Source organism: Penicillium canariense, assembly GCF_028826845.1.
Source record: "Penicillium canariense strain IBT 26290 chromosome Unknown utg000001l_segment0_segment0, whole genome shotgun sequence".
Taxonomy (NCBI): domain Eukaryota; kingdom Fungi; phylum Ascomycota; class Eurotiomycetes; order Eurotiales; family Aspergillaceae; genus Penicillium; species Penicillium canariense.
Window position 1 is genome coordinate 6808627 of NW_026622728.1, and position 26376 is coordinate 6835002.

The 26376-nt window shown below is 54.2% G+C and overlaps 10 protein-coding genes across 10 annotated transcripts; 6 read left to right on the forward strand and 4 right to left on the reverse strand.

The window, feature by feature from the left end:
- Nucleotides 1-162: 162 nt before the first annotated feature.
- On the forward strand, nt 163-1476 carry N7482_002333 (uncharacterized protein; the record flags this gene model as incomplete). Its single annotated transcript, XM_056684458.1, has 4 exons — nt 163-304; nt 359-573; nt 644-950; nt 1022-1476. The coding sequence occupies 4 exons, from the start codon at nt 163-165 to the stop codon at nt 1474-1476; spliced, it is 1119 nt and encodes a 372-aa protein (XP_056548064.1).
- A 524-nt stretch (nt 1477-2000) lies between these two features.
- Nucleotides 2001-4673, reverse strand: N7482_002334 (putative NADH-ubiquinone oxidoreductase, subunit G; the record flags this gene model as incomplete). The annotated part of the gene is made up of 7 exons (XM_056684459.1): nt 2001-2103; nt 2194-3424; nt 3493-4074; nt 4142-4164; nt 4224-4242; nt 4302-4430; nt 4490-4673. Coding segments are annotated over 7 exons (2271 nt in total), but the record flags the coding sequence as incomplete, so codon positions are not given.
- Nucleotides 4674-5393: 720 nt separating this feature from the next.
- N7482_002335 (putative ER to Golgi transport protein (Sly41)) lies at nt 5394-7163 on the reverse strand (the record flags this gene model as incomplete). Its single annotated transcript, XM_056684460.1, has 2 exons — nt 5394-6662; nt 6768-7163. The coding sequence occupies 2 exons, from the start codon at nt 7161-7163 to the stop codon at nt 5394-5396; spliced, it is 1665 nt and encodes a 554-aa protein (XP_056548066.1).
- Nucleotides 7164-8167: 1004 nt separating this feature from the next.
- Nucleotides 8168-11061, forward strand: N7482_002336 (alpha/beta hydrolase family protein; the record flags this gene model as incomplete). Its single annotated transcript, XM_056684461.1, has 6 exons — nt 8168-8219; nt 8284-8924; nt 8988-9414; nt 9488-9613; nt 9672-9755; nt 9812-11061. The coding sequence occupies 6 exons, from the start codon at nt 8168-8170 to the stop codon at nt 11059-11061; spliced, it is 2580 nt and encodes an 859-aa protein (XP_056548067.1).
- Nucleotides 11062-11495: 434 nt separating this feature from the next.
- On the forward strand, nt 11496-14410 carry N7482_002337 (pumilio/puf RNA-binding domain-containing protein; the record flags this gene model as incomplete). Its single annotated transcript, XM_056684462.1, has 7 exons — nt 11496-11609; nt 11670-11780; nt 11837-12892; nt 12948-13574; nt 13706-13985; nt 14043-14133; nt 14200-14410. 7 exons carry the CDS (start codon nt 11496-11498, stop codon nt 14408-14410), a joined length of 2490 nt encoding a protein of 829 aa, XP_056548068.1.
- Nucleotides 14411-15213: 803 nt separating this feature from the next.
- Nucleotides 15214-15835, reverse strand: N7482_002338 (DUF5572 domain-containing protein; the record flags this gene model as incomplete). Its single annotated transcript, XM_056684463.1, has 2 exons — nt 15214-15589; nt 15651-15835. 2 exons carry the CDS (start codon nt 15833-15835, stop codon nt 15214-15216), a joined length of 561 nt encoding a protein of 186 aa, XP_056548069.1.
- Nucleotides 15836-16168: 333 nt separating this feature from the next.
- On the reverse strand, nt 16169-17623 carry N7482_002339 (TFIIH/NER complex subunit SSL1; the record flags this gene model as incomplete). The annotated part of the gene is made up of 3 exons (XM_056684464.1): nt 16169-16934; nt 17005-17340; nt 17409-17623. 3 exons carry the CDS (start codon nt 17621-17623, stop codon nt 16169-16171), a joined length of 1317 nt encoding a protein of 438 aa, XP_056548070.1.
- Nucleotides 17624-17870: 247 nt separating this feature from the next.
- On the forward strand, nt 17871-21550 carry N7482_002340 (M1 family metallopeptidase; the record flags this gene model as incomplete). The annotated part of the gene is made up of 12 exons (XM_056684465.1): nt 17871-18145; nt 18249-18418; nt 18468-18916; nt 18990-19211; nt 19280-19397; nt 19465-19581; nt 19645-19670; nt 19730-19940; nt 20018-20088; nt 20154-20596; nt 20663-20875; nt 20956-21550. The coding sequence occupies 12 exons, from the start codon at nt 17871-17873 to the stop codon at nt 21548-21550; spliced, it is 2910 nt and encodes a 969-aa protein (XP_056548071.1).
- A 667-nt stretch (nt 21551-22217) lies between these two features.
- Nucleotides 22218-23300, forward strand: N7482_002341 (Rab family GTPase YPT1; the record flags this gene model as incomplete). Its single annotated transcript, XM_056684466.1, has 5 exons — nt 22218-22228; nt 22437-22560; nt 22633-22680; nt 22749-22976; nt 23106-23300. The coding sequence occupies 5 exons, from the start codon at nt 22218-22220 to the stop codon at nt 23298-23300; spliced, it is 606 nt and encodes a 201-aa protein (XP_056548072.1).
- A 1013-nt stretch (nt 23301-24313) lies between these two features.
- pmp47 (putative peroxisomal membrane protein Pmp47) lies at nt 24314-25418 on the forward strand (the record flags this gene model as incomplete). Its single annotated transcript, XM_056684467.1, has 3 exons — nt 24314-24432; nt 24500-25230; nt 25303-25418. 3 exons carry the CDS (start codon nt 24314-24316, stop codon nt 25416-25418), a joined length of 966 nt encoding a protein of 321 aa, XP_056548073.1.
- Between the last annotated feature and the right edge of the window lie 958 nt (nt 25419-26376).

Sequence of the window (26376 nt, forward strand, 5' to 3'; positions counted from 1 at the left end):
GCCTCCGTACGAAGTACGACGCGCCTACGAGACGTCATCCGTCGCGGTCTACCTCCGCCCTCTGCCCTCCGCCTCGCGAGCTTCAGCACTGGCCAAAATCGCAGAACCCGACACAGGCGATGAGCGACGAGCCCGCCCGCAATCATTTCATTCTGTCATACTATGACCGCTCCGCAAATACTAAGGATTCCCCGGTCGGACGAGCCGGGTTCGTTCGTACTCGTTCATGTCTCCCAGGCTGGACCAGCGCCTCTTGATGTGTCGCTCACCGCAACGGAGGGGGAGAGCCCTTATACAGCCTCGGGTCAGCGTTGTGGATGAGTCCTCGGAGGGTATGCCGACTAACACACTGGAATAGTTACGCAATCTCGTCTACAGGATCTTCGTGTCAAGAACTATCAAGGGTCCGACGACGAATGGGTCCACATCATCTCCCATGTCCTCGGACAGCCGGTCTCTGCTGAGGGCCGGTCCTGCTCATCTGGTGTCGAAGCCTCCGCTAGCCTTTCGGGCTCGGGAGACGATAATCAGGGAATTGTCATCACCATTCGGAAGAGGGTGCAGGATATCACGGTAGGAGAATCCCCGTCTTGGCCTTTCTAGGGTAGCATCGTATCCACATTCTCGTCTAACAGGATTCCAGCAAAGGCTCGGATCTTTAGTTCTCCAGCAGGATGACGAGCAAGAGGTTGCGCTGTTTGAGTGGGCCGGCGTCGCGGCCGCCAGAGCTGACACCTTGCAAAGTCAAGTGACAAGCTTGACGGATCAACATCGCTTCGCCGAAGATACGATATCCAAACTGACTCAACAACTGGCGGAGCTCATGCACGCCAAAAGTCAGCATGAGAACCAGATGGTGGCTAACTTTGCTCGGCTCCTGAACGAGAAAAAGCTCAAGATCCGCAACCAGCAGCGATTGCTGGCGTCTGCAAAAGCAGACCCCACGATAGGTAGGGTCGACCATCTTGTTTGAGCAGCCCACACGGTCTGAGTAAATAGCTGACTGGTTCTTATGGTTTAGTCGCTGCGATACAAGCAACCACCGTTGAAGCATCCGGCACTCATCAGTCCACAAAGCGGCGTGCACCGGATACGCTGGATGACCAAGACGACTCAGACGACGGCTTGGAACGTATGGACATTGATCGCAACGGTGCAGATGAGGGATCAGGGGACGGGCAAGACACAGACGATGAGGGAAGAGCCACACCGCAGCCTCTGGAGGAAGGAGACGACCATACGACCACGGACGACGAGTCTGAAGCTCCAGTTCCTTCACAGCAATCTGCGTCTGAACGAGGACGGGCCAGGGCCTCAGAACGATCGGTTCGTCCGTCTAAGGAGCCGGCTCCCCCGCGAAGGGAGTTGCCCTTCACGCGACGAGGACCCACGACCCAGGCCCAAACGGAGCGGCAACCAGAGCCCAGTGCAGTGGCGGAAGAGACGGCGGGTGAAACGGACGACGACGAGCTATAGGGACTGGATGGTACAGGGGCGAACATGATTGGTCGTGTCAGCCAGCAAGTCATCCGATATGGACGCGGAAATGTTGGCTATCTACTGAGAACCCCCTCCATATACGCCCCGAAAGTACAAGAAACATGCTTAACAAAGAATGCTTCGCGGAAGCTACCCTTCTTGGTGGTCAACCGTAGACTATCACCGAGAAGAGGATAACTGAATCAGATGCATGCGTTTACAAACCGTGACATCATCTCCGAAAGGGAACTGAAATGTTGGAAGGGTCTCAGTCTTTTTATGTACAAGTCCGCCCCAACCGATGAATCCCAGGTGGTACCGGAGAGTGGGCAGTAGAGGTCAACCACGGAACCCGGACGAAGCGGCGTTCAAGATGATGGAGAAAACAGAAGGTGGAAAGGAAACGATACATCAAAGGGAAGTTTAATGTGATACAAAAAAATGACAACGCCTGCAACCATTATAGAAAACACAGAATTCAATCGGCGGCTCATGCGGTAAGTCAGACGCCCTGATAGCGTTCAGCCGTACAGGGCCTGGGGAGACATCTCTCCGGCGGCCATGAAGTTGGTCTCGGGGTTGCCGGTGGCCTTGGCAACCGAGCAGCGGGCCATGGTGGGGGAGCTGGACCAGTATCAGTATGATGCATATGGGGGGAGAGGGGGTGGGGGATGTGGGGAAGCAGAAGGGCAACAAATGAGAGGAGGGACGCACCTTCTGGAAATCGAGTCTGTGAAGAAGAAGTCCTGGATGACCTTCTGGAAAGGAGCTCCGGTGGCCGAAGCTCCCTTGTTCTGATCCACCAGCTGGACCTTGCTCAGTGCGCTGACGGAGGTGGGCTCCACGACATCGTAGCGGCGCATCACGGGGCTGATTTCCTCCATGCGGTCACGGAGGGCCTCGATGTCATCATAGGGAAGAGGTACGCCAAGGAACTCGCTGGTAGCACGGATGATCTTCCAGTCATCACGGGCAGCACCGGGCAGCGATGTCGCAGCACGAGTGACCTGCACACGTCCCTCGGTGTTGATATACGTGGCGGACTTCTCGGTATAGGCAGCACCGGGAAGAACGACATCTGCGAGCTGGGCACCCCGATCACCGTGGTGACCCTGGTAGATGACAAACGCATCCTTGGGGATCTCGCTCGGCGAGACCTCATCCGCGCCAAGGAGCCAGACCATCTTAGGAGTGGTCTGCGCAACCTCGGGGGATGGGGCGGTGAAGCCCACTTCGTAGGCACCGGCCCGAGAAGCAGCTCGCTGCAGAACGTTGTAACCTTGCCACTCAGGGGTGGTGAAGTTGCTCGCATGCTTCTCAACAAAGCTGCCAACAGCCTCGAAGATGGCCTTGGAATCGGGGTGCTCGGCCGCAGCGCTACCCACAACGATCATGGGCCGCTGAGCACTAGCCAGCTTCTTACCGAATTCTCCCGCCAGAGCAGTCTTCAGAGCAGAGACATCGGCACCCAGGTTTTCATAGTCGAAGGTGCTCTCGAACTCCTCGCCAACGAGACCGATCTCCAGATCGGACCGCAGATACTGCTTGCGAATGCGGGCGTTCAGAACAGAAGCTTCGTGGCGGGGGTTCGTAGCAACTAGAAGAATGGCGTCCGCCTCCTCAATGCCGTAAATCTTGGAGTTGAAGAGGTAGTTGGAGCGAACATCAATACCGTGAGCAATGGGAGCGCTACCGCCGGGTTGATCAAGTGCAAGGTTGTCGGAGCCCAGCTTGTTAGCCATGTCCTTCATGGCGACAAGAGACTCGGCATCCACCAGGTGACCAGCAACTGCCTTGAACTCGTTCGGTTGCAGCTGCAGCTTCTGTTGAGCGGATGAGATTTCCACCAGAGCCTGTTCCCAGGTGGCGGGAACAAACTTGCCCTCGCGGCGAATCAGGGGGTGGTGAGCCGCTGGGTCTTCAATCCATCGCAGGCAAACCGCGACTTGTCGTTAATCCATTCCTCGTTGATATCGTCATTCAGTCTCGGGATAACCCGCATCACTTCCATACCACGGCTATCGATTCGGATGTTGGAACCGAGGGCGTCGTGTACATCAATGGATTCGGTGTGCTTGAGCTCCCAGGGACGGGCCCGGAAAGCGTAGGGCTTGGAGGTCAAGGCACCGACAGGGCAGAGATCGATGACATTGCCGGACATTTCCGAGTCGAGGTTGCGCTCCAGATAGGTTCCGATCTGCATCTCGTTACCGCGGCCGGTGGTCCCCAACTCGGGGGCGCCCGCCACGTCGTTCATGAATCGAACACAGCGGGTGCAGTGAATGCAGCGGTTCATCGAGGTCTTCACAAGAGGGCCGATGTTCTTGTCCTCCACCGCACGCTTACCACCGGTCTCGTGGAACCGACCGCGGTCGGCGCCGTAACGCATGGACTGGTCTTGGAGGTCACACTCTCCTCCCTGGTCACAGACAGGGCAGTCCAGGGGGTGGTTAGCCAGAAGGAACTCCATCACGCCCTCTCTCGCTTTGTGAACTAGCGGCGAATTTGTCTTGACCACCATTCCGGGCTGGACGGGCCAGGCGCACGACGCAACGGGCTTGGGGGCACGCTCGACTTCGACGAGACACATACGGCCTAAAGAAGTTCCCCAATTAACATGATAATCAGACAGAGCTGTAGTGAATGGACCACGAAGACATACAATTTCCTGCAATCAATAGTTTTCTTCATGGCTGGAGTTAGCATGAACCATTGCCGGAAGAATCAGTCCAAGGAGTAAACACGTACTCGTGGTAGCAGTATCTAGAGGCGATGTCAGCCACGGCGAGCAAACAACATGGTCGTCCAAAGAGCGATCATACCTGGGGATTGTTGCACCTGCTTTCTCGCAAGCCTGGATGAGAGCCGAGCCGGCTTCGAGGGATTGTGAGCTGCTGTCCAATGGATGGGAAATGCGCGAACACTACCTTCAACGGAGACCTTCTTGCCATCTACGCGGTATGGTCAGTATGCAAAATCAGTATACATGTATGGAAGGACAGAGACGTACCAATGGTGAGTTCCACCTCGGCCGCGCGAGGGGCTGTCGTCGCGAAGGCACGGGCCCTGGGCACCCGGAGAGACCGGGCGGCCGCACGGAACAGCTGCGGCCGCATGATTGCGAGAGAGACGATGAAGGAGAGGGGGAGGGAGGGGGAATTGAGATGGGGTGGACGAGGGGGTGTGAGGAAGGAGCTTGACGTTCAGAGTTCGGAATCTGCTGGGTTACATAATGCCTGCTGACCATCATGGTGCTGACTAAGGTAGGACCTCGCAAATCCCAAATGCGCAGGCAGCAATTGGCTCGGTTACGCGGATAAACCGCACCTCCGGTTTTCCCCCAATAAAAACTTCCCGCGGCCGCCCCTGTTTTGCTGGAAATCATCTCATTCTGGGCATGATTTATTGTAGGAGGCCGGGCGCTCAGTCCCAGTTTCCTCTGCAACATTGTCCAAGAGCAGACTTGCACCGTACTGGAGCAGTCAAGGGTTATTCCCCGATGATGACTTTGTTCTTTACCGACGGTAGCTACATACCGACTGGACCCCTAACGATTCGATGTGGTAGAGGATACCTAACGAGGATGAGAGAACATGCACATGCACACCCGGCGTCGGCTGGGTTCTGTTATTCTCTTTTTGCTAGCTTCGTAGGTAGATTGAAATCATATACATCCTACATACTCAATTCTCACTCCCTGTCTATGCTGGCGCCGAAATGGGGAAAAGATTCACGAACAATAATCATCTTTCCACCCATAGAGAAAATACCATAAACGCCATGATATAGTACACCATTGTCCCCTGGACCCCATCATGGGAGGAAGAATACAAAACGGAAGCTGGCGAAGGCAGGGGGAAAGGGAGAGAGAGAGAGAGAGAGAGAGAGAGAGAGAAACGAAAAAGTGGACAGGGTTATGTGGCTGCTGAAGAATCAGCAGGCTGCCATGTTGACTCTTGTTTCGTCCCGGGCAGCCAATTCCGATTAACACTCGCTCCTCGAGGCCGCACGCGCCCGGGGCCATCGTCCTGCTTTTTGGAGGAGTTGGTCGCGTGAGAGTTGTTGCCTGTGGAGGTCTCGAGCGATCTCGCACCGGGGAAGGCGTAGCCATTTGAATCCCACGGCTTGCTTGAGTGTCGGACATTCAACGGCAGAATGGCCTCCGGAGCACGGAAGTGATCCGCATTCGCTCGTTGGTCAGCCACATCGTCGTGGTTGTTGCGATCGTAGAGGTAGAGGCCCACGAAGGTGAGGCCAATGCCAACTGCCTGAATGGGAGTGGTGGAGCTGCCAAACCACACAATCGCAGCGATAATCACGAAGACTCGCTTTACCAGGGAGGCTACCGAATAGGACACAGGCGACACCATAGACAGGAGCACAAATGCCAGAATATTCTGCGCAAAGTGCGAAACGCCATTGAAGACGAACTCGACCAGCAAGGCACCATGGTCCAGCGACCCCTGTTTGCCTGAAAGAGAGATCACACCGTCATGGATGAAGTCGGACACCAGAGGGTATCCTTCACTGACAAACCAGATGGGCAAAGTGAGGAAGAAGGCCAGCCCAGAGCAATAGCAGAGCAGGTTGAGCTTATCCAACTTCCGCCGCGCTGGATTGGCCGCTTCGGCCTCGACACGCTCCACCTCGTTAAAGAGCTTCTTAGAGAAGATGTTCTGAGATACAAACACCAGCGCCGCCAAGAGCGCGCAGAGAATCCCATAGAAGTTTGTGGAGACTCCGGTGGAGCATGCAAGCATGACACCGACGGTGAGAGGAACCAAGGAGAGGTAGGTTGCCCTTGCGTACCGAATGCGAAATAGCACTCGGTACGCCAGAACAGTGAACAGAGGTGAAAGGCCCTTGATGGTATGGACCAGAGACACCGGGATTTGAGATGTAGCCATGGAGCTCAGGATGTGACCGGCCAACTGAAAGACGGCCAGAGGCAACGCAGTGGAGATGACCTCGCGAGATGGGTAACGAATACCATGCTTGAGCACCGGCACGCTACGCCGTAGCCATGGAATCACTGTAGACAGATACACTAGGAGCAGACACCAGAACGAAACAAAGGCAAATTGAACGATTGTCAGGGTGATAGGCATCGGAAGTGCGTTTAAGATGGACTTCGAGGAAGTATTCGTGAGCGCAGAGGTCAGGTACCAGATCATACAGAGGCCCTACTCGTCGCACATTAGCCATTATTCTCGGGGCGGGGCAACAGAAGGCCCAAGGAGGGGGAAGTGTGGCGGGAGGGAGGGTTACCCCCGGCCTCGTCAACGTACAATCAATCGATATGATACCGGTGCTCGAAGTGCTTCCGCTAGCTCCTGCGCGTTGGCACTCACGCTGCCGTTGCGGGTTCGAATGGTGGTGATGGCCTCACTGATGCTCTTCCGCGGTCGATGTTTGGGGTTCCTCAATGATCCACTTGGGTGTTCTCGCGAGTAAAGTGCTGACTTTCGTGGCTCCCACAATTCACCTGGAGCATATTTCACCGAGGGGCTTCGGTGTGGACGGTGGGACCCCCCCACGGCGGCATCCAGGGAATCTTCGTAGGGAGGGAACTTGTCGATGGGGCTGCTTGTTGGCTGGGATGTTGAGGGTTTGTTTGGTACTTGCACTTCGGGTTGTCGCATGGAGGACCGCCGCCCATGGCCGGTCACTGTGGTTGTGGCCATTGTCGACGCGGCCTCGTATAGGCTGTTCTTTTCGGGCCAAGCGTTAACTTCTTCACTTCCCCTCATTTCTCTGCATTTCGCTCTCCGGCGCGTCCAAATGAATCAATCCGCTTACCCAGGTATAGAACAGACTGCAGATTGAGGAGTTATGTCGAGTCGCCTACACAAGACGTCGGAAGAGCGCGCAGGGAGGATGGTTGACGATGACGAATCTCTCCGGGCGAATGAGGGTTGAGAACAAAGGAGACACGCTGCAGGAGGCGAAACAGCGAGCCCTTCGGCGCAAAGCAGACTGTCGGGCTCCCCAGATACCGGTGGCAGCAAAATTGAAAAGGGGGCCAGGCACGATTGCTGGGGGAAGGTTGAAGGTTAACTGGCCCCATTGCAGTGTCCATGGAATCCAGGCCGACAGGGTGCGACCATCGCCAACCGTGACCGTACACAATACCCGGGCGATACCTCGGAGCCCTCCGTTGAGCAATGGGGCGGGCGTATATCCCATTGTTCCCGGATCGGGAATTTTGGCCCTGAAAGGGTGCTCAAAATGTTCGCCCCTCCTAGTATCTTAAAGTGAAATGTCATATCGAAACCATGTTCACTTTGTTCTCTAGATTCGTCCACTTTCACCTTATCATTGGAGATTCAAATACACGTAGATCACGTGTCTTCCACCATGACAGAAGCACCCGTACAATACCGTACTGGCCAAGGCCCAACGCCGCGTGCAGCTCCACTGGCATCCCGCAATTGACTAGCGTGGGACGGGCCGATAGCCATGTAGTATCCTCATCTCCTACAGAGTATTATCCTTGAGAGCATGGCATCATACGACCCGAAGACGCCCTGTGGATGATATGCATTACTATCTTTCGCCTGCTGCCGTGGGACTGGTCCTGCTGTCATGGCTCTCACCTGTCGCATGCGCTCATCAAGCGGTTAGCTTGAAGCTTCCGCCAGACTGTGCTCTGCACCAAAGTCCACTAAGATCAGGATTGCCAGACATCATGCTCTCTGAAAAATGGGACATTCTAGGGCCATTCAGGCTCGGTACAAGAGGTCAGTGGACCGAGACGCATAGGTAGATTATGTTTAGTAGAATTAACGACCGTGTCTGATACAGAAGCCATCTGGGGAGCAGACCCCCTGGAGTATCACGGTGGGTTCCACGGTCTACCGCATGTTTCCAATGCAACCTTCAACAGTGCTCTCACAATGAATGGGTCGGTCCAATGGGGCACCACGTATGCAACTATCTCAAGATCCTCCCGCGGGCAGGTCAAGGCTGCCCTAACTGTGAGTTTCCCGGCCACCAATTGGGAGTTCTTGCAATCGGTCTATGGCTGGCCAGCCCTACAGTACCAGGCATGGGCTCGCGGAACTTTGGAGATCAAAGGATCTCAGCCGCAGACAATAGCCCTCTCCGGGGGCGGCCTGCTGGAATTCTTGGTGGATGGCAAGCCATATTTTGGCGGGGACTTGTATCATTATCACCGGGCCCCCAGCCTACTCCAGTTGTCTCCCGGTCCTCATGTGCTCGAGCTCCGGCTCACTCGGGATGTACGTGCTCTTGGTGGAGTGGACAATGCTATTGAAGTAACCATCGATGCCGAGCTGCGGGAAACGGAGCCCATCACTCTGGATCAAGGCAGTCTGTTAGTCTCTGAGTTGACTGGTGGGAGGCTCGGGAGTCCCTGGAGCTCGATCAATGTGCAGAACAATGACGGAGCAGATGTGATGATCACCTCTATCCGCGCATTCAAGGTCATTTTATCACCTAATGTTCCCCAATTCCAGGCTTTCCGCTGATGGCGTCTCATGGTCTAGACGTTGCATCACGTGTCAATGAGGGAACCCCTGCAAATATCTGGACATCAGACTCGACCTCTAATTTTCACTATCTCTCTCTCGACGCTTGAGGAGCAACACTTCTCTGTGGAGGTAATATGTCAAACTGCTGACCAGATTTCTCGGGCCCTATACTTCGACATCGACCTCGAAGAAAGAGCTCTGTCAGATTCAATCAGGATCACTTACCTGCATCCGGCAGGCATTGTTTCTTATGCCATTCTGCGGCCTCCGCCTGTCGAGTCTTGTAATGTCTCGCTAGCCGTTCCGGTGATTCTTGTTCTCCACGGGGCTGGGCTGGCTGCGGATAGCTCTCAGGCGCGGGGCATGCTAGATGAAGCATACGGGACGTGTTCTTGGATGTTGTTTCCGAGCGGCGTCACTTCATGGAGCGGAGATGACTGGCGTAAGTTCGTACCCAGGGGCCCTTTTCTGTGCCCAGAAGTGATCTCAGTGACTAATATGATGAATTTAACTAGACCTTTGGGGCGTTGCTGACATTCAGGCTGCAGTTTCCGCCATTGCAGACTGGGCCACAGCTGTCAGATGGGCCGGTCCTGGTGCTGCTCGAGAGGAGCTTGTCGTGGCCGGTCACTCCAATGGGGGTATGTTTGATTTCCAACATGTGTACCCATTGTCATTTCGATCGCTGATATCGAGCAGGCCAGGGCGCATGGTACTATGCAACGCATTTCCCGGACAATGTCTCCGCTGTAGCACCTGTCTCCGGGTACACATCGATTGAAAGTATGGTCCATGATGATTCCTTCCTCTTCCATAATGCCTGACTCCAAGGTGTCCAGATTATGTACCTTATACGATGTGGCAGGTCTTGGAGCCCTCACTTTCCTCCGTCCTCGCAAGATCAAGGTCTGCCTATAAACACGAATTGTTAGTAGGGAATCTGGCTGGTATTCCAGTGGCACAACAGCACGGTGCAGAAGATGATAATGTGCCAGCATATCACGCACGATTGATGCACGAGCTCCTAGGTCAGGCGCAGTGGCCATCCAAGTATGAAGAACTACCAGGCAAGGGTCACTGGTTTGAAGGCGTGATGACGACGGATTATCTAAAAGGGTTCTACCAGGCCATGGTCAGCCAGTTCAGAAAGGCGGCAGAAATTCCACAAACGTTCACCGTCACAGTCCCAGCTTCTGGAAACTTGGGGTCTAAGGCTGGAATCCAGGTCGACCAGCTCCAATCACCTGATGTAAACGGTAAGTTGCGCGTCACTCGCTTTTCGGACAACAGGACTTGGCACATCAACACTAGCAATATTCGTCGCTTCCACATGTCGGCAACCTCGTCTCGGATTGAGTTGCCTGCGGCCATTGTACTTGATGATACGACAGGAACTTTTGATGTGAATCTCGCCCAAATAACGCAAACTTGGTACTTGAGAGGTGCCGACGGGAAATGGAACGTCTCTCATAACCCGCACTGGAAGACTGTTCATCAACGATATGGCCGTCAGCTTGGTGCACTCGATGCCATTCTTCGCACTCAAGGAACATTCACGATCCAAGTGTGTTCACCAGGAGTGGAATACATTGCTCTTCAAATCAGTCGCAATCTCTTTCAGTATTTTGCAGCCGATGCTCAGATCCTCAGGTACTGTTCGAGCAACAGCTCGCAGCATCAATCTGGAAACATCATCACGCTTGCTGTAGGTCAGGATCTTCCCACGGCACTGCTAGAGAAATATCCGATTCGCATTGACAAAGGCCGTCTTGTCATGTCAACAACCAACCCCTTGTCCACGCTGCCGACCTTGAGGCATGAATATGTGTATGATGAACCAGGTTTGGGCGCAGTCTTTCTTCGACCCTGCGAGGACGAAAAATTGGAGTTGGTAATTTGGGGCACCGATTCGGTTGGTCTGCTGCAGGCCGCTCGTCTTGCCCCGACTGTCACTGGGTCAGGACAGCCCGAGTATGTGGTCCTGAACGCTCGCTCTCGCTGGGAAGGCGTAGCTGGAGTTTATGCCGCCGGGCATTTGGATTGGTCCTGGCAGATATCACCGGGCTCATACCACTCTGATCCCATCTGAGGATCTTGTGCAGTAGGCACGATGTGGAGACAGGTAGATAGGCAGGCGTGGATGACAAGATGAAAGAATGCAAGGAAGAGGCCTGGTGTGTTATGGTTTCCTGCCCTGCTGCCTTCTGGGACGGATGTGTGTTGTCGTGTGTTTCTGTGGTGGGTGGGGAGCAGTGGAAGATGGAAGTTCACAATGGCGCGCCTTCCTGCCCTAACTAGGCCTTCCCTCCCTCCCCTCCTTCTCACCTTGTCACCTGCTCACCTGCTCACCTTCTCACTTATCCCACCTTGTGTCTCTTCTTGACCACTTCATCTATCCTATGTTTACTGTCATCTCAGACGAATCTCCACACTAATCGATTTCATGTAAACCCGATTGGGTGCGAGCGTGGGCCACGGCTTGATCTATATCTAATTCCCTCCACCGCCGCGGTGATCAGCATAATGGCTACCCTAGCTGGGCCCTCCATGCTTGCTCGAATGAACAAAGAAGGGAGGTTTTTGGCTCATGATGGCGGGGTCGACGTACGAGACCTTTCGTTCGGACGTCATGCTTCAGTGAGCCTTCCAATTCCAGGTTGTGACACGCACTGGGCGCTCAATCTGCCTGACACTTAGGGATACCAGCACTCGAGTAGCCGGCACAGCCACTCAGATCCTGATGAAGTGTCGCAGTATGGAAACACGCAAAACCCGTCGGGCGGGGATGTTGAAGTCCCGTCCAACAAGGTGAGTCTCATTCCATGTTCACAAAGTGAAGAGGGCTCGCAGTCTGACAATCCTAGAAGCCAAAGTTGGGGCATGTGAAAGTCGAATCTGCGGTTGGACAAACTTCGCAATTGGAGAAGATCCTGGCAAATCTTTCTCCCAAAGCACCATCGGGATTCCGCGCAGATTCTGATCACCCCTCTCGCTCATCCCGAATGACCTCGTCGAACGACACATTTCCAGCCGCAGATACAGCTGGAATTTCCAATGGCTATTCACAGGATAACAAGATGGTGGAGCTTATTCGACTTAAGCAGGAACTACTTGCAGCCAATTCCAAAATTGCTCTACAAGAGCAAGAGCTTGCCCAAAACCGCGTGATCAAGCACACTCTGGATCAGGCTTTAGGCCCTCCATCTGAGGCTGAGACTGGAAGTCGTGAGATCACTGAACAGACCATCAATAGCTTGCAAAACGCTTTCAATGCTTCCAACCCCTCGTTCGGCCAGTTTCAAGACACATGGAATTCACAGGAGGACTCGCGGTCCGATGTCTCTGATGCGTTGTCTTCTGGTGCTTACAGTCGTGCTCGTGGGCTTTGGAGCCAAAATGGCCAGCCATCTTTTGGTATAAGCACTCAAGATCCTGCCTTTGACAAAATTTACGGGGAGCTCCTTCAGGGAGCTCACCCGGTGGCTCAAGACTCAGGTCGCTTTTGGGGTACTTCACCTGTGTGCCCGGCTGCTTTTGCTCCCCCAGGAGCCTTTCCGCCTCACAGAATACTGTCGGGTCCCTCGAACAGTGGATACGGTTTTTATCAGCGACCACCAGGTGAACAATCTCGTTCTTTCCAAGCCCCAAACCCCGGACCCCGCCGTTCTCTCACACAGGGAGGCCGTGGTGGGCCTATTTTCTCGGCTCAGAGCACCACCTGGAGCAGTTTGAATTCGGGACCTCCTAGTGATCCAGCTCCCAAATCCCCTGTGTCGCCAACCAGATCATCCAGCGCCTTTCAACCATTTGGAATGTATCCAGTACCTTACCATGCCCGGCCCGGTGCAACAACACTCTCCCCTACAGCGTCTGAGTTTACCACTGCTAACTCTAATGTACCCCCTTGGGCAAGTTCTCCGGTAAAGTTCGCAGTCGCAATGAATGTTATGGGGCATGCACTAACAGTTCTTTCAGAATGGTGGAAGCTCCATGCAAACCTACCTTTCACCCCTTGAGCCGCTCAACTATAGACGTCTCCTTGATAAAAATGTTTCCTGTGACTGGAAATATATTGTAGACAAAATCGTGTGCAACAATGATCAACAAGCGTCTATTTTCCTTCAGCAGAAGCTCAAAGTCGGCACCTCGGAGCAGAAGTTTGACATCATCCAGGCAATTGTCAGCCAGGCATACCCGCTCATGATAAATCGCTTTGGGAACTTTCTTGTCCAACGTTGCTTCGAGCATGGAACACCCGAGCAAATCGTCGCCATCGCCCATGCGATTCGGGGCAATACCCTCAGCCTGAGTATGGATCCCTTCGGTTGTCACGTCATTCAAAAGGCGTTTGATTGTGTTCCAGAAGAGCATAAAGCTGTCATGGTTCACGAACTCCTTCGTAGGATCCCGGAGACGGTGATTCATCGGTATTCCTGCCATGTTTGGCAGAAACTCTTTGAACTTCGATGGAGTGGCGAACCTCCACAGATCATGGCGAAGGTGAATGAGGCGCTAGATGGGATGTGGCATGAAGTTGCCTTGGGAGAAACGGGGAGCCTGGTTGTGCAAAACATTTTCGAAAACTGTGTCGAGGAAGAGAAGGTAAGACTCCCCCCTTGATGTAGATTCGCCGCAGGCACATCCACATATCCCAGACCTTTCCTCCTTAATCTTCCCCTTTCTATCAGAGTGCCTCGCATCATGCAGAAGACAGATGCTGACGGTTATACAAGCGCCCGGCGATCGAAGAAGTCTTGGGGAAGGTCGATGTTCTTGCTCACGGCCAATTTGGTAATTGGTGCATCCAGCACATCTGCGAACATGGAGCTCCTCACGACAAAAGCCGTGCGATTGAACATGTCCTCCATTATGCTGTGGATTACAGCATGGATCAGTTCGCGTCGAAGATTGTCGAGAAATGTTTGAAAATCGGAGGCACCGAATTTTTGGACCGCTATCTCTCTCGAGTATGCACAGGTCGTGCAGATCGACCCCGAATGCCATTGATTGACAGTAAGTGAAATGCATTGCACCCTTTTAATATGCTTGCGATACTCAAGGACTTTCCAGTTGCGGGAGATCAGTATGGCAATTATCTAATTCAATGGGTCCTCGTGAATGCCGCACCTCACCAGCGTGAGCTTGTTGCCAGTCATATCCGGTAAGTGCTTATCCAAATAACGTTTCCAACTCGTTGGCTTGATTCTAACTGTTTGACCGTGGACAGTAAGCACATGGTTTCGCTGCGGGGCTCCAAGTTTGGCTCCCGTGTCGCAATGCTTTGTTGCAATCCATCCCATGCCACACGCCCTGGCCCTGGCACCGGAATGCAAGTTGGTCGCTTCAACCATTTCAATGAAGACAGATTTCCCTCCGGTGCATCCAATGGTGGCCGTTTCACTCGTGGAAACCAATGGAGTTCTGGCCCATTCCATTGATTTGATCCATCGAATCTCGCACGTCAACCACCGACTTGCGCGATTTATTCATTCGGCGACCGTGTCCAAGAAGAGAGAGAGGAGGTTGAACCAGCAATCATCACAGAACACACCAAAACCTCAAAAAAAAAATCGACAATAACACTGATATCCCACAAATTATATATCTTGTATGAATTACTTTCGCATTCGCTTCCAAGCCTCGGTGCAACTGGGGTTGACTGGCAGTCAGACACTACTAAGGTGGTTTGTAATGCATGATTCCCTTGTTGATCTGTGTGGCTCAATCTCGACAATCCATCCTGCTTGCTAATATACCCATTTGGCTTGTCATGATCCCATGTTTCATCCCCTCCGGCTCCGTTTTGCGTCCAAGGATGAGCGTGGCTTGCAGAACAAAAACTCGGAAGCATCGACCTGCCTGTCATGGGGGCTCACATCTCACTTAAGTCTGGAGAAGTTATTCAGGGGCAATTAGGCCGGAGCTTTGGTTTTGGTTCTGTCTTTTTTTCCTTTTTCTTTGTTCGTTCTCTGAATCGCCTACGTGATTATGATGCGCTGCACGATATGATTCTATCGCTCTTTTCCTCTCCTGTCGGCTTTTGCTAACCTTCTACCTTTACCGACTGTTCTCTATTCATGTTATTCGGCCACTCAGACTGGCCACCATTTTGTGATTTCAACTATAGGGGACAGGTATTGTTATTATTCCAGTCCCATATAATCCTTCATCCACATCTCCGTCCCACAGGCCTTCTGTAGCGCTCCAGAAAACCATGATTAGCTTTGTATGGCAACTCTGATCAAGCAGCAGTGTTGCTGGCACTTTCACCCTGGACAGGTACCGCATCATCACTGTCCCTCTCCCAAGGCTTTCGTCGACGTGGTTTCTCGCTCGACATATCATGCCCTTCCAAGACCGTATCCGGAATCTCTTGTATGCCTGGAATCGGTTGTCCCGTTGTGATAAGCTCCACAATATGTGCAAATGAGGATGGATAGGCAGGCTCCGGGAGTGCAGAGGTTTCGGGGGCAGCGACATCAGTCCCCGTCGAGGATTCGTTCGGTGGTGCTGATGCAGCTGCCGCAGGACTTGACCGCGAGGCTTCTCCGGCCCCCCGTGATGTTAACCAAGCTTTGTAGGCTGTGAAGTCGATAGGTGGCGTGAGATTTGCCTTTCTACGCGCAGAAATGAGGTCAGTCTGTTGACCTTGGCAAAGGACGGGTCCAGGTGCAATACCGCGAGAAGAAAAAGCATTTGGCCTGCAAGACAAGATCGTCGTCCCGACTCATCTCCACCTCCGAGGCTGGCGTGGCGGGGTGGCCCAAAATGATGGCGAGACCATTTGCGAACTCCGAGTCGGTATGGAAGGGGTATGACTGTAGCTGCTCGAAGGAGCTGGGAGATGGGGATGAGTGGGCCATGCTGAGGGAGGAGGCCGTATCTGCCAGCAGCGTGAGGGGTTGAATGCGGCGAACATGCGCAGCACCTCCAAGATGCGGAGGCGGAGGCGGAGGCGGGCCGTGGGGCAAAACAAGAGAACCAGCTACGAGGCTCAATCAGGACTCTTAAGAGGATCATGCATTTCCAATGACCCACCTTCCGGTAGGTAGGCATGTAATCGTAATTGTAGCTAGGCGGTTAGGCAGCTAGATTGGTATATATTGTACACAAAACTCCCCTTCCATGAGTCCCTTAATGTTCTGAAATCCCTTCGACGCCGATCGATGCGATGCAATCATGAAAATCCAACCACGCTAAGCCGTCGTGTCCATCCGCTCGGACACGACCGGAGCACTTTTACTCTGGCACCCGGGGCAATTGTGAACGACCTCATGGGCGAAAAGATCACAGTCGATGCAGAAGTGGTTCTCACACGCCGGGCATTCGTAACGACTGCTTACACTCATGCCCTTCGTGTGGCTCTCAATTGCCGACCACTGAGCCTCCGGTGGTACAGCTGGGAAGGGCAGGCCACAAGCAAAGCAAGCCGAGCTCGAGGCCCGGCGCCACGGCACCTCCACCCAATTCCTCAACGGGAACAAGTGGTGGTAGGAACGTGCCAGGTGGGTGGAGAGGATCAAGGTCAGGCCGCAGGACGGACACTCGGCAGGCAGACTACACACTTTGCTTCCGCAACGCGAACACATGTATCCACCTCGAGAGGGCCTGGAGTGGCATGCACAAAGTGAGGGACAGGGCTCCACGGTGCGCGAGGGAAAGCCCATCATCAGGAGCGAGCTTGCGGATTGTTTTTGGGTCGCTAGCGGTGTCGTCACGTCCATCAAGAGCTCCCGGAAATGCTGCTCATTGAGCGCAACCCCGTATGCAGTTTCATCGCCTCGGTTCGTTTTGCTGCACAGCTCTTGACAGATTGCGACTTGAGCAGCGAGACCGACGATCCGGACCCGAACTTTATCGGCGACTAAGGTGTTGATTGTTTGGTGGATATCGCCGGGGTCGGACGAAAGAAGGGAGCCGAAGACGACGAGTACTTCCCTAGTGCCATGGCTAGGTGTGTGACTATGCGCAAAGGTTAGCCTCGCCACAAATTCTCCAACAAAACAGGAAGCGCATGCTATGGAAGACGAACAAGAGAGCACCCCGTGCCATTTCCAGGCCGTTCTGGAGACTCGGCAGTCCTTTCGGGTCTTGAGTTCTGAGTGCCTGAATAGCTGTCAGGTGTTCCGTTGGGTTGCCGCTGATGTCGCTCACTCGAAGTGCCAGGCCGTCGCGGAGGCCCAAGACACCGAGTTGCGAGATGGGATTTTGCTCAAAGAACTCTCGCACAAATTCCTGGGCATATCGAAGGGTTAACAGGAATCGCGTTGGTCGGAGATCTTTCTCGGACATGGCCTCTGAAAGATCGAGGATGAGGATGAGATGTCGTATGATGCCGCGTTGCAGAGGCGTGGTGTCTTTCAGCAGCCTGTCCGCCAGAAAGGAACGGTCAGCGTCTGGGGGACAGTCAACGCGGGCCCTTGCTGGCCGACTCACCTCTTGCGCTTGTTCGCCTCCAGAAGCCCTTCAACGGTCGAGCTGATCGTTCCATCGGCGCCTTCCACCAGAGTTTCCCAGGTGCGAGACAGCTCCCATTCCGCGCCTCCACGTTGCTTTCTTTTGCGCGGCTGCGCTCGGTCGCTCTGGGCCACCTGGAAATCATCCTCATCGTCGGTGACATCTCCCACGTACTCCTCATCCGAGTCGGCCATGGTGTCGGTTCCGAGAGGGTGGAGCTGAAAGGGTGGAGGGAAAGAAGATTGCGGGCTCAAAAGCGCGGAACTCGGAACTACTGAGCACTTAGCCGCAGGGGCGGGTCCAAGCTCCGACGGTGCTCCGGCTGGAGCACCCTTTTCACGTCCTGCGCGTCCACTCCAGAAGCTGCAGACAAAAAAAATCATTCCCGACCAATCCCAGTCAAACGGGCCCGACGGTAGCCGCGGTGTCGCCAGAGCCCCGATGTGGGGGAGAAGATCCATTGCGGCGTCAAAACGCGCTGGCGTCGCAATCCACGCCCGTCATCGAGTCGCCCTCTGCCCCTCCCCCCTCTCTTTCTTTCCCACGTCGTCCGCTACGTCCCTCTTCTCCTCAATCTCTTCCCCTCAACTCCCTCGTCTGCGCACTCGGTCCCCGATCCCTGCGCCTGGACTGCATCTTGGTTTAACGCCCGCTAGATCCTGTTCTGCTGAAGCTCGCATGATGGCGTCCGCCGACAGAGAGACCCTGCCTGACGTGTGAGTGATGCCGGCTGCGGGGAGGAAGACAAAACAGCCCACTTCTCTTCCCATCCAGTCCAATATCTGTCATGATTGAGCATGTGCTAATCGGTCTCTATAGGGCCAAACCCGTCAACTACCATGTCTCCCTCTTCGACTTGCAGTTTAGTGGTTCGTGGGGCTACAAGGGCGTGGTGACGGTCGACGCCAAAGTCACTCGTGCTACAAAGGAAATTGTTCTGAACTCGAAGGAGATCGACGTGCAGAGTGCCGAGGTGCTGGGCAAAGACGGTAGGTGCCTCCTACCTGACGATGGACCATCTGGTAAACGGCGATCAAGACCTGACGGACGACGTTTTCGCAGGAGCTTCATTGGCCAAGGCAACCGAAATCACCTACGATAAGACTTCAGAGCGTGTGGCTCTGAAGTTCGAGCAGGAGCTTACCCCGTCGGATATCGTGCTGTCCATCCACTTCACCGGAACCATGAACAATGCTATGGCGGGCTTCTATCGCTCCAAGTATAAGCCTGTGGGGGAGCCGGCTGCCGATACGCCCAAGGAGGGTGACGTTTACTACATGCTCAGCACTCAATTTGAGTCCTGCGATGCGCGCAGGGCTTTCCCTTGCTTCGACGAGCCGAACTTGAAGGCCACATTCGACTTCGAGATTGAGATCCCCAAGGGTCAGACCGCGCTCAGCAACATGCCAGTTCAATCCGAGAGAGATGGAAGCAACTCTGGACTGAAGTTTGTCACCTTTGAGAAGACTCCGGTTATGAGCACTTACGTGAGTACACCAACCCCCCAACCACCTATCACCCTGCAATCCGCTTTTGCTGACATGACGCATGCTTCCACAGCTGCTTGCTTGGGCCGTCGGTGACTTCGAATATGTCGAGGCCATGACTGAGCGCAAGTACCAAGGGAAGAGCATTCCCGTGCGTGTCTATACCACTCGTGGACTCAAGGACCAGGCCCGCTTTGCACTTGAATGTGCCCACCGGACCGTTGATTATTTCTCGGAGATCTTTGAAATTGAGTATCCGCTGCCCAAGGCCGATCTTCTGGCGGTGCACGAGTTTGTAAGTGTCGAAAACTTTCCCAAGTCGACCATGGATGGGCCAATGGCTAACGGCGGCCCCTTACTCAGGCGATGGGAGCTATGGAGAACTGGGGTCTGGTGACATATCGGACGACCGCAGTCCTTTTCGATGAGGGCAAATCGGACAACCGGTACAAGAACCGTATTGCCTATGTGGTTGCGCACGGTGAGACTTCCTTTCCCGCGCAGCATTTTGCTCCTGTATTGAGTATTTGTCTAATCTCCTAACATAGAGTTGGCCCACCAGTGGTTTGGCAACCTCGTCACCATGGACTGGTGGAATGAGCTTTGGCTGAACGAGGGCTTCGCGACCTGGGTCGGCTGGCTGGCTGTTGATCACTTCTATCCTGGTGAGCGAACCTCTCGACTTCTATGGCAATTTGTGTGTTGCAGCTATTAACACTATTTGGCAGACTGGAACGTCTGGTCTCAGTTTGTCGTACGCAGTAACCGAGGTAACCATTCCGTTCTCGAAGATCACGATTGACATTGTCATAGGCTGAGGGTGTGCAACAAGCTTTCCATCTCGATTCGCTCCGAGCTTCTCACCCCATCGAGGTGCCTGTCCGGAACGCTCTTGAGGTGGACCAGATCTTCGATCATATCAGCTACCTGAAGGGAAGCTCGGTCATTCGCATGCTGAGCGCCCACCTTGGCCAAGAGACGTTCCTTCGGGGAGTGGCTGACTACCTTAAGTCTCATGCATATGGTAAGCAACCGAAAGATATTCTGGGGATGTGGCAGGCTTGCGACTGACTTATATGCTTCTTCTTCTTCCCCCTCCAGGCAACGCAACTACTAATGACCTGTGGGCGGCCCTGAGCAAGGCTTCTGGGCAGGATGTGCACGGTTTCATGGTGAGTCTAAACAAGGATATCTGAGCTTCTCCTATGCCATTAACTCCGACGCTAAATACCAAAAGGACCCCTGGATCCGTAAGATCGGCTTCCCAGTGGTTACTGTGGCAGAGGAGCCTGGTCAGATTAGCGTTCGCCAAAGCCGATTCTTGTCCACCGGAGATGCCAAGCCGGAGGAGGATGAGACCACCTGGTGGATTCCCCTTGGCATCAAGGCTGACCCGAATTTGGCTACCGTGGATACTCGGGCTCTCACTGAGAAGTCTGACACCATTGGAGAGATTGGCACCGACGGCTTCTACAAGATCAACAAGGACCTGGCTGGGTTCTACCGGACCAACTACCCCCCGGCACGCTTGGCGAAGCTGGGCCAGTCGCTTAACCTCCTGAGCACTGAGGACAAGATTGGCTTGTTGGGTGATGCAGCTGCTCTTGCGGTCTCTGGAGAAGGCACTACGCCCGCCCTGCTGGCCCTCCTAGAAGGTTTCAAGGAAGAGCAAAACCAGCTGTGAGAAGCCCACTCGTAATCACTATAGCCATTCCCCCCCGCCCATCACTAACTTCTGTTTTGCAGTGTTTGGTCCCAGTTGTCTTCGACGCTCGGAAACCTCCGGTCTGTTTTCTCGCAGAATGAGCAGGTTGCTGAAGGACTGAAGAAGTTTACTCGGAGCCTGGCTGGCCCCGCTGCTGAACGCATTGGCTGGGAGTTCCAGCCCAATGAAGACTATCTCATCGGTCAGCTCCGTAAGCTCTTGATTGGCATGGCAGGTAACTCTGGCCACGAAAGGTAAGGGGGTTTAGCTCTTTTTTTCGCCGCACAAGACAATCATTATCCACGGGTCTTATCTGCTAACAACTATCTGTTAGTACCGTCGCCGAGGCCAAGCGCCGATTCGATCTTTGGGCAACCGGTAAAGATCAAAACGCTATTCACAGCAACCTCCGATCGGCGATCTTCAGTCTTAATGTGTCGGAGGGCGGCCGCGAGGAGTACGATGCCGTTAAGCAAGAGTACCTGCGGACGGATTCCGTGGACGGCAAGGAGATCTGCCTGGCTGCCATGGGACGCACTCGAGACCCAGCCCTGGTCAAGGATTACTTGGACTTCGTCTTCTCGGATAAGGTGGCCATCCAGGATATCCACAGCGGAGCGGCGGCCCTGGCGGCCAACTCCAAGGTACGCCATCTGTTGTGGGAGTACATCAAGACGAACTGGGCGTCGGTCTCGGCTCGGTTGTCCTCCAACAACGTGGTATTCGAGCGGTTTGTTCGCATGGGACTGCAAAAGTTTGCGGATCACAAGATTGGCGAGGATATTACCGACTTCTTCAAGAGCAAGGACACGGGGGCCTACGATCGCGCACTCATCATTGTGTCGGACAACATCAACACGAACGCATCCTACAAGGAGCGGGATGAGGCGCTGGCTCTGGAGTGGCTACGGGCCCACGGCTATGCGTGAGGGATGAATGACTGCAAAAGGCGAGACTACTCGCCGAGCTGGTTCTCATTTTCCCGTGTCACGGAGAATCAGTGGGTGGGGATGATATCATAGTCGTAGTTGGTAGGTAGAAAATGAGAATAGCGGTCCACACTTTGACATCCTTCTGAGAGGCTGGTCTATTCTCAACGTGCGGCGGTCACCTGCCAGGCGCAACTGAGGCTCCCACGAGGCTGAGAGACGAGCACGGGATCCTTGGGGAGGCACGACGGTGAGCACGAGCCGACCGCAAAAAATGATAATATGATGAGATTAGGATTAATTATATGCATGACTATGCGAGAAGGGTCCTGAAAGCTAACACAACCCAAGAGAGGAGATGAGTCAAATGGAAATTCCAATCCAGGAGAGAGCAGTGAAGCGATAAATCCTATACACCGTAGTAGGGAGGCAGTCATGCACTTCTCCACAAGGTGGTGGCGGTGACGGCTGAAACAAAGCTGCGCATCAGGTGCGTCTGGCCTCCTGCACCTCCTATCATTTCAGGCCATCATCCAGTCCCCTCCACCACCAACACCGACTCCGAACACCGTCCTCAGTTCCATCTCTCCCTCTCTCTCTCTCCTCTCGTCTGTGTTCGCCCTGTTCCGCTTGCATTCTTCCTCCTTTCATTCACCGTCAGCTCACCATGAACCCCGAGTGGTAAGCCTCCGCTCCGTTTGTTTTGGGATCTTCTGCTGCGTTCCCATTTCCCCGTTGGCGCCGAGTCGCCTCGGACCATCACCGGGCGCCCTGTTCAAGTGGACGTGACTGATGTAGCTTATTGTCTAGAGTATCCCCGCGGGAATGGTCGCTCCTTCGCGACCACAGCACCCTTTCGCCGATCTGCAGAACCTAACCGAAATAGATACGATTATCTCTTCAAGCTCCTCCTCATCGGAGACTCCGGTGTTGGAAAGTCTTGCTTGCTGCTCCGTTTCGCCGACGACACCTACACCGAAAGCTACATCTCGACTATCGGTGTTGACTTCGTATGTGGACTATCACTTTCGGCGGGGCTGTGCTCTGGTGACCGGACCGGTTGATGCTGACCTGGGGAACAGAAAATCCGGACTATCGAGCTCGATGGCAAGACTGTGAAACTTCAAATCGTACGGTTTCCTCCTTTTGTTTCTGAGTGTGGCATGGATGGAGCGAGACTGACCGACCACCTTTCCAGTGGGACACTGCGGGCCAGGAACGATTCCGCACCATCACCTCGTCCTACTACCGTGGTGCTCACGGCATCTGCGTAGTGTACGATGTGACCGATATGGACTCCTTCAACAACGTCAAGCAGTGGCTCCAGGAGATTGACCGATACGCCACCGAGGGTGTCAACAAGCTGCTCGTCGGCAACAAGAGCGACATGGAAGACAAGAAGGTCGTGGAGTACACCGTGGCGAAAGTAAGCACTCCTCCTAGTGGATCCCAATATGCTCTCGAGGCCTAGTCATTGATGCTGAGGACTGGCGCCACTCGGGGGATGCTTTGTCTCAAGCCTTACTGACGCTTTCCTTTTCTTTTCTTTCCATAGGAGTTCGCCGACAGCCTTGGGATTCCCTTCCTCGAGACCTCCGCGAAGAACGCGTCGAACGTCGAGCAGGCATTCTTGACGATGGCACGACAGATCAAGGAGCGCATGGGAACGGCCACCGTCAACAACAAGCCCACCGTCCAGGTTGGCCAGGGCCAGGGCGTCCAGTCCGGATCCGCGGGCGGCTGTTGCTAGACGACCTGTGTGCAATGCGGTGCTTTCCTTTGCGCAATATTACATCAAGGATGAGGGTTTCCCAGCAGCGTGGTAATCTCATCGGCCAGGCATGTCACTTTTACCCCTCGACCATTGATTGAAGCGAGCTATCAGACCCAAATGGCCGAGAAATGTCGCCGGGGGGTGCCTGGTGGCTTGCCCATTCGTTTTTGCGAGTGCCACCGGGCGTGGTCCCCCTCCCCCCTCCACCCCCCCTTTTCTTCCCTGTGCTTTAGACGGCCCTGTGTTCTGTCGTTCTGCGTTTGCTTTGTGATGACCGTTGGTGTTCTTTTTTTCCCTTATTTCCTCTGTTTCCTGGCCGCATCTTTCTGGGCCCTTCATTCTCTCTTGTTTTTTCTTGTAGGTTGGATTCATCTCTTTTGAATGGATTAATGGCGAGAACCTTACGGTTTCATTTTTCTCTTTTCTGGGGCCTCCTTGTATGATCAAACCCTAGGATATCCCGTGTCTCACAACCTCCTCTTTCGATCTACGTAGAACTAGGATCTGTGGTGATGGCATTTCCCGAGGGAAACCCCCTCGCAAGGACCGACCCTCCTGATGGAGGCCCGTTGCGAGGATTGTACAATCACATGCCAAAGCGCCGGCGCACCTGCTCTCCGCAATGACCTGAAGAAAATAATTTCCTAGCGGCCAACAACCCCCGAGTTTCTCGGCGGGCCCGCCGGTTTGGCTATGCCCCATGTGGAAACAGGGAGTCGCTCATCCACTACATCCGCAGTCCGTCCTCTCCGGGCGGTTCGGACGAGCCGAGGCACAAGCACTCGGCAAAACGTCATGAACCCTCTTCCCTCCGCCCAAGCCGAGTCATTATCGATCCCTCCTCCTGCTACCTTTTTCTTCAAAACAAATCGCTCCTTTTTGGTCCTCGGGATTTACCTATTCTATTCTCTCTCGCTCGCCCTTCCTCCATCCTGACTCTGCGACCTAAACTACCCGGCCCTTCCGCATCCCTATCACTCACGATCGCCATGTCTCAACCCCAGCGTGAACAACCGAAGCCAGCGCCCTCTGCGGCTGTGCAGCAGAGTGACAACATTGCCCACGCGCTGGCAGGTGCGGGAGGCGGAATCCTGTCGATGGTTCTGACGTACGACTTGTACCCCGCGCTTCCCCGTGGGTCATCACACCCCTTTGCTAAGATCCGCACTTGCTAGATACCCTCTGATCACCCTATCCACGAGAGCCCAAGTCGAGTCCAAGCGCGCACACTCCACAACTCTCGATGCGGTCCGACGCATCGTTCAACGAGAGGGCATTTCCGGGCTCTATTCAGGCCTGGAGTCCGCCCTGTTCGGAATCAGTGTCACCAATTTTGTCTACTACTACTGGTATGAGTTCACGCGTGCCGCGTTCGAGAAGGCAGCGGTCCAGGCCGGCCGGGCCTCGAAGAAGCTCACGACGGTCGAGTCCATGATTGCGGGCGCAATCGCGGGCAGTGCCACCGTCATGCTCACCAACCCGATCTGGGTCATCAACACGCGCATGACGGCACGCAAGTCCGAGTCCGAAGAGCAGAGCCTCCCCGGCGCGCCCAAGAAGGCTAAGGCCTCGACTTTCAGCACGCTGATGGATCTGCTGCGGCAGGAGGGCCCCAAGGCCCTGTTCGCGGGGGTTCTCCCGGCGTTGATCCTTGTGATCAACCCGATCCTGCAGTACACCATCTTCGAGCAGCTGAAGAACATGGTGGAGCGCCGTCGGCGGATGACGCCCAAGGATGCGTTCTATCTGGGTGCGCTGGGCAAGATCCTGGCCACCAGCATCACATACCCCTATATCACCGTCAAGAGCCGCATGCACGTGGCTAGCAAGGACGGCCCCAAGGAGAGCCTGAATGGAAGCCTCAAGAAGATCATTCGGGAGGAGGGATACACCGGACTATACAAGGGTGAGTCCATTTTTCCCAGGCTGACAAACAGAACAGAGTCAATGCTAATGCCCGCTTCTTTCTTTCTCTCAGGTATCGGTCCCAAGGTGACCCAGAGTGCCATTACCGCCGCCTTCCTCTTCGCCTTTAAGGATGTGCTGTATGATGCGATGATATCTGTGCGCAAGGGCCGCTCTATTCGCAAGTAGATGCCAATGCTGATGCTGATGCTGATGCCGGCCTCGGTTGCCGCTCGAGGGAGGCGTGAAGATCTCCCCCGAAGGTAAACTGTAAACGAAGATCACAGTCATCCTACAGCGACAACACTAGACAGAGAGGAGCAAAGATGGAATGGGTTTTCCATTTTTGCGCTGATGGTGAGCTCTAGCATCTCTTTTGTCGGGTGCTTTCGACGGTTCCTGTACATATACAACACCTTTCCTTCTTTTCTTCTTCTTTCTAGGCACAATTGTGAGATGCTGGATTTTTGTTTAAATAGTCTGACCTTGCCCCCTTCATGTAATTACATTTGCTTCTTGATTTGTGTCATCATAATGGACCTGTATGTCTACTATATTTTTTATAGCGGGGATGAAACGCACCGTCCAACACCGATGTAGCCGCTGGCGATCCTCACCGCCCACAGTTGGGGTCATCGCGTAGCGCGTTTTCGCGATCCCCTCGTTCTTTGTTCTCCAAGTGCTCTCTTTCGGGCCCTGCTCGTCCGGACAAGGCAGTGTCTGAGGTTCTGAGGTGGGATCCCGATGTATGTACTGAGAAGCTTGAAAGTCAATAGTTAGAGCCTCTGCTAACAGCTTTGGAAACACAGACTTCCTTCACTTCTTATCAGTCTCAATCGCCTGCACCCGCCGGTAACGCTTCTGCTCCTCTTTCTGGGGCTGAACTTAAGTCGCGCTCTTTCCAACAATATCACTCGTTCGCCTCGGAAAAGAAGACACTGCGAATCTTTTCGTCCAGTTGTAGACTTGGCAGCTTCGTCGAGAGGTGAATTGCGGCCTGACCCCAGCTTTCCCAAAGAGGGCTGGGTGCCCCACGGTCAGAGCCAATTTATCGATCCACTGGAGACGACACATATCCATTGGAACGATATCGCGGGCGAAATGTTCTTCTCATCTTAAATCAATACGCCAAGCTGAGCGCGTCCTC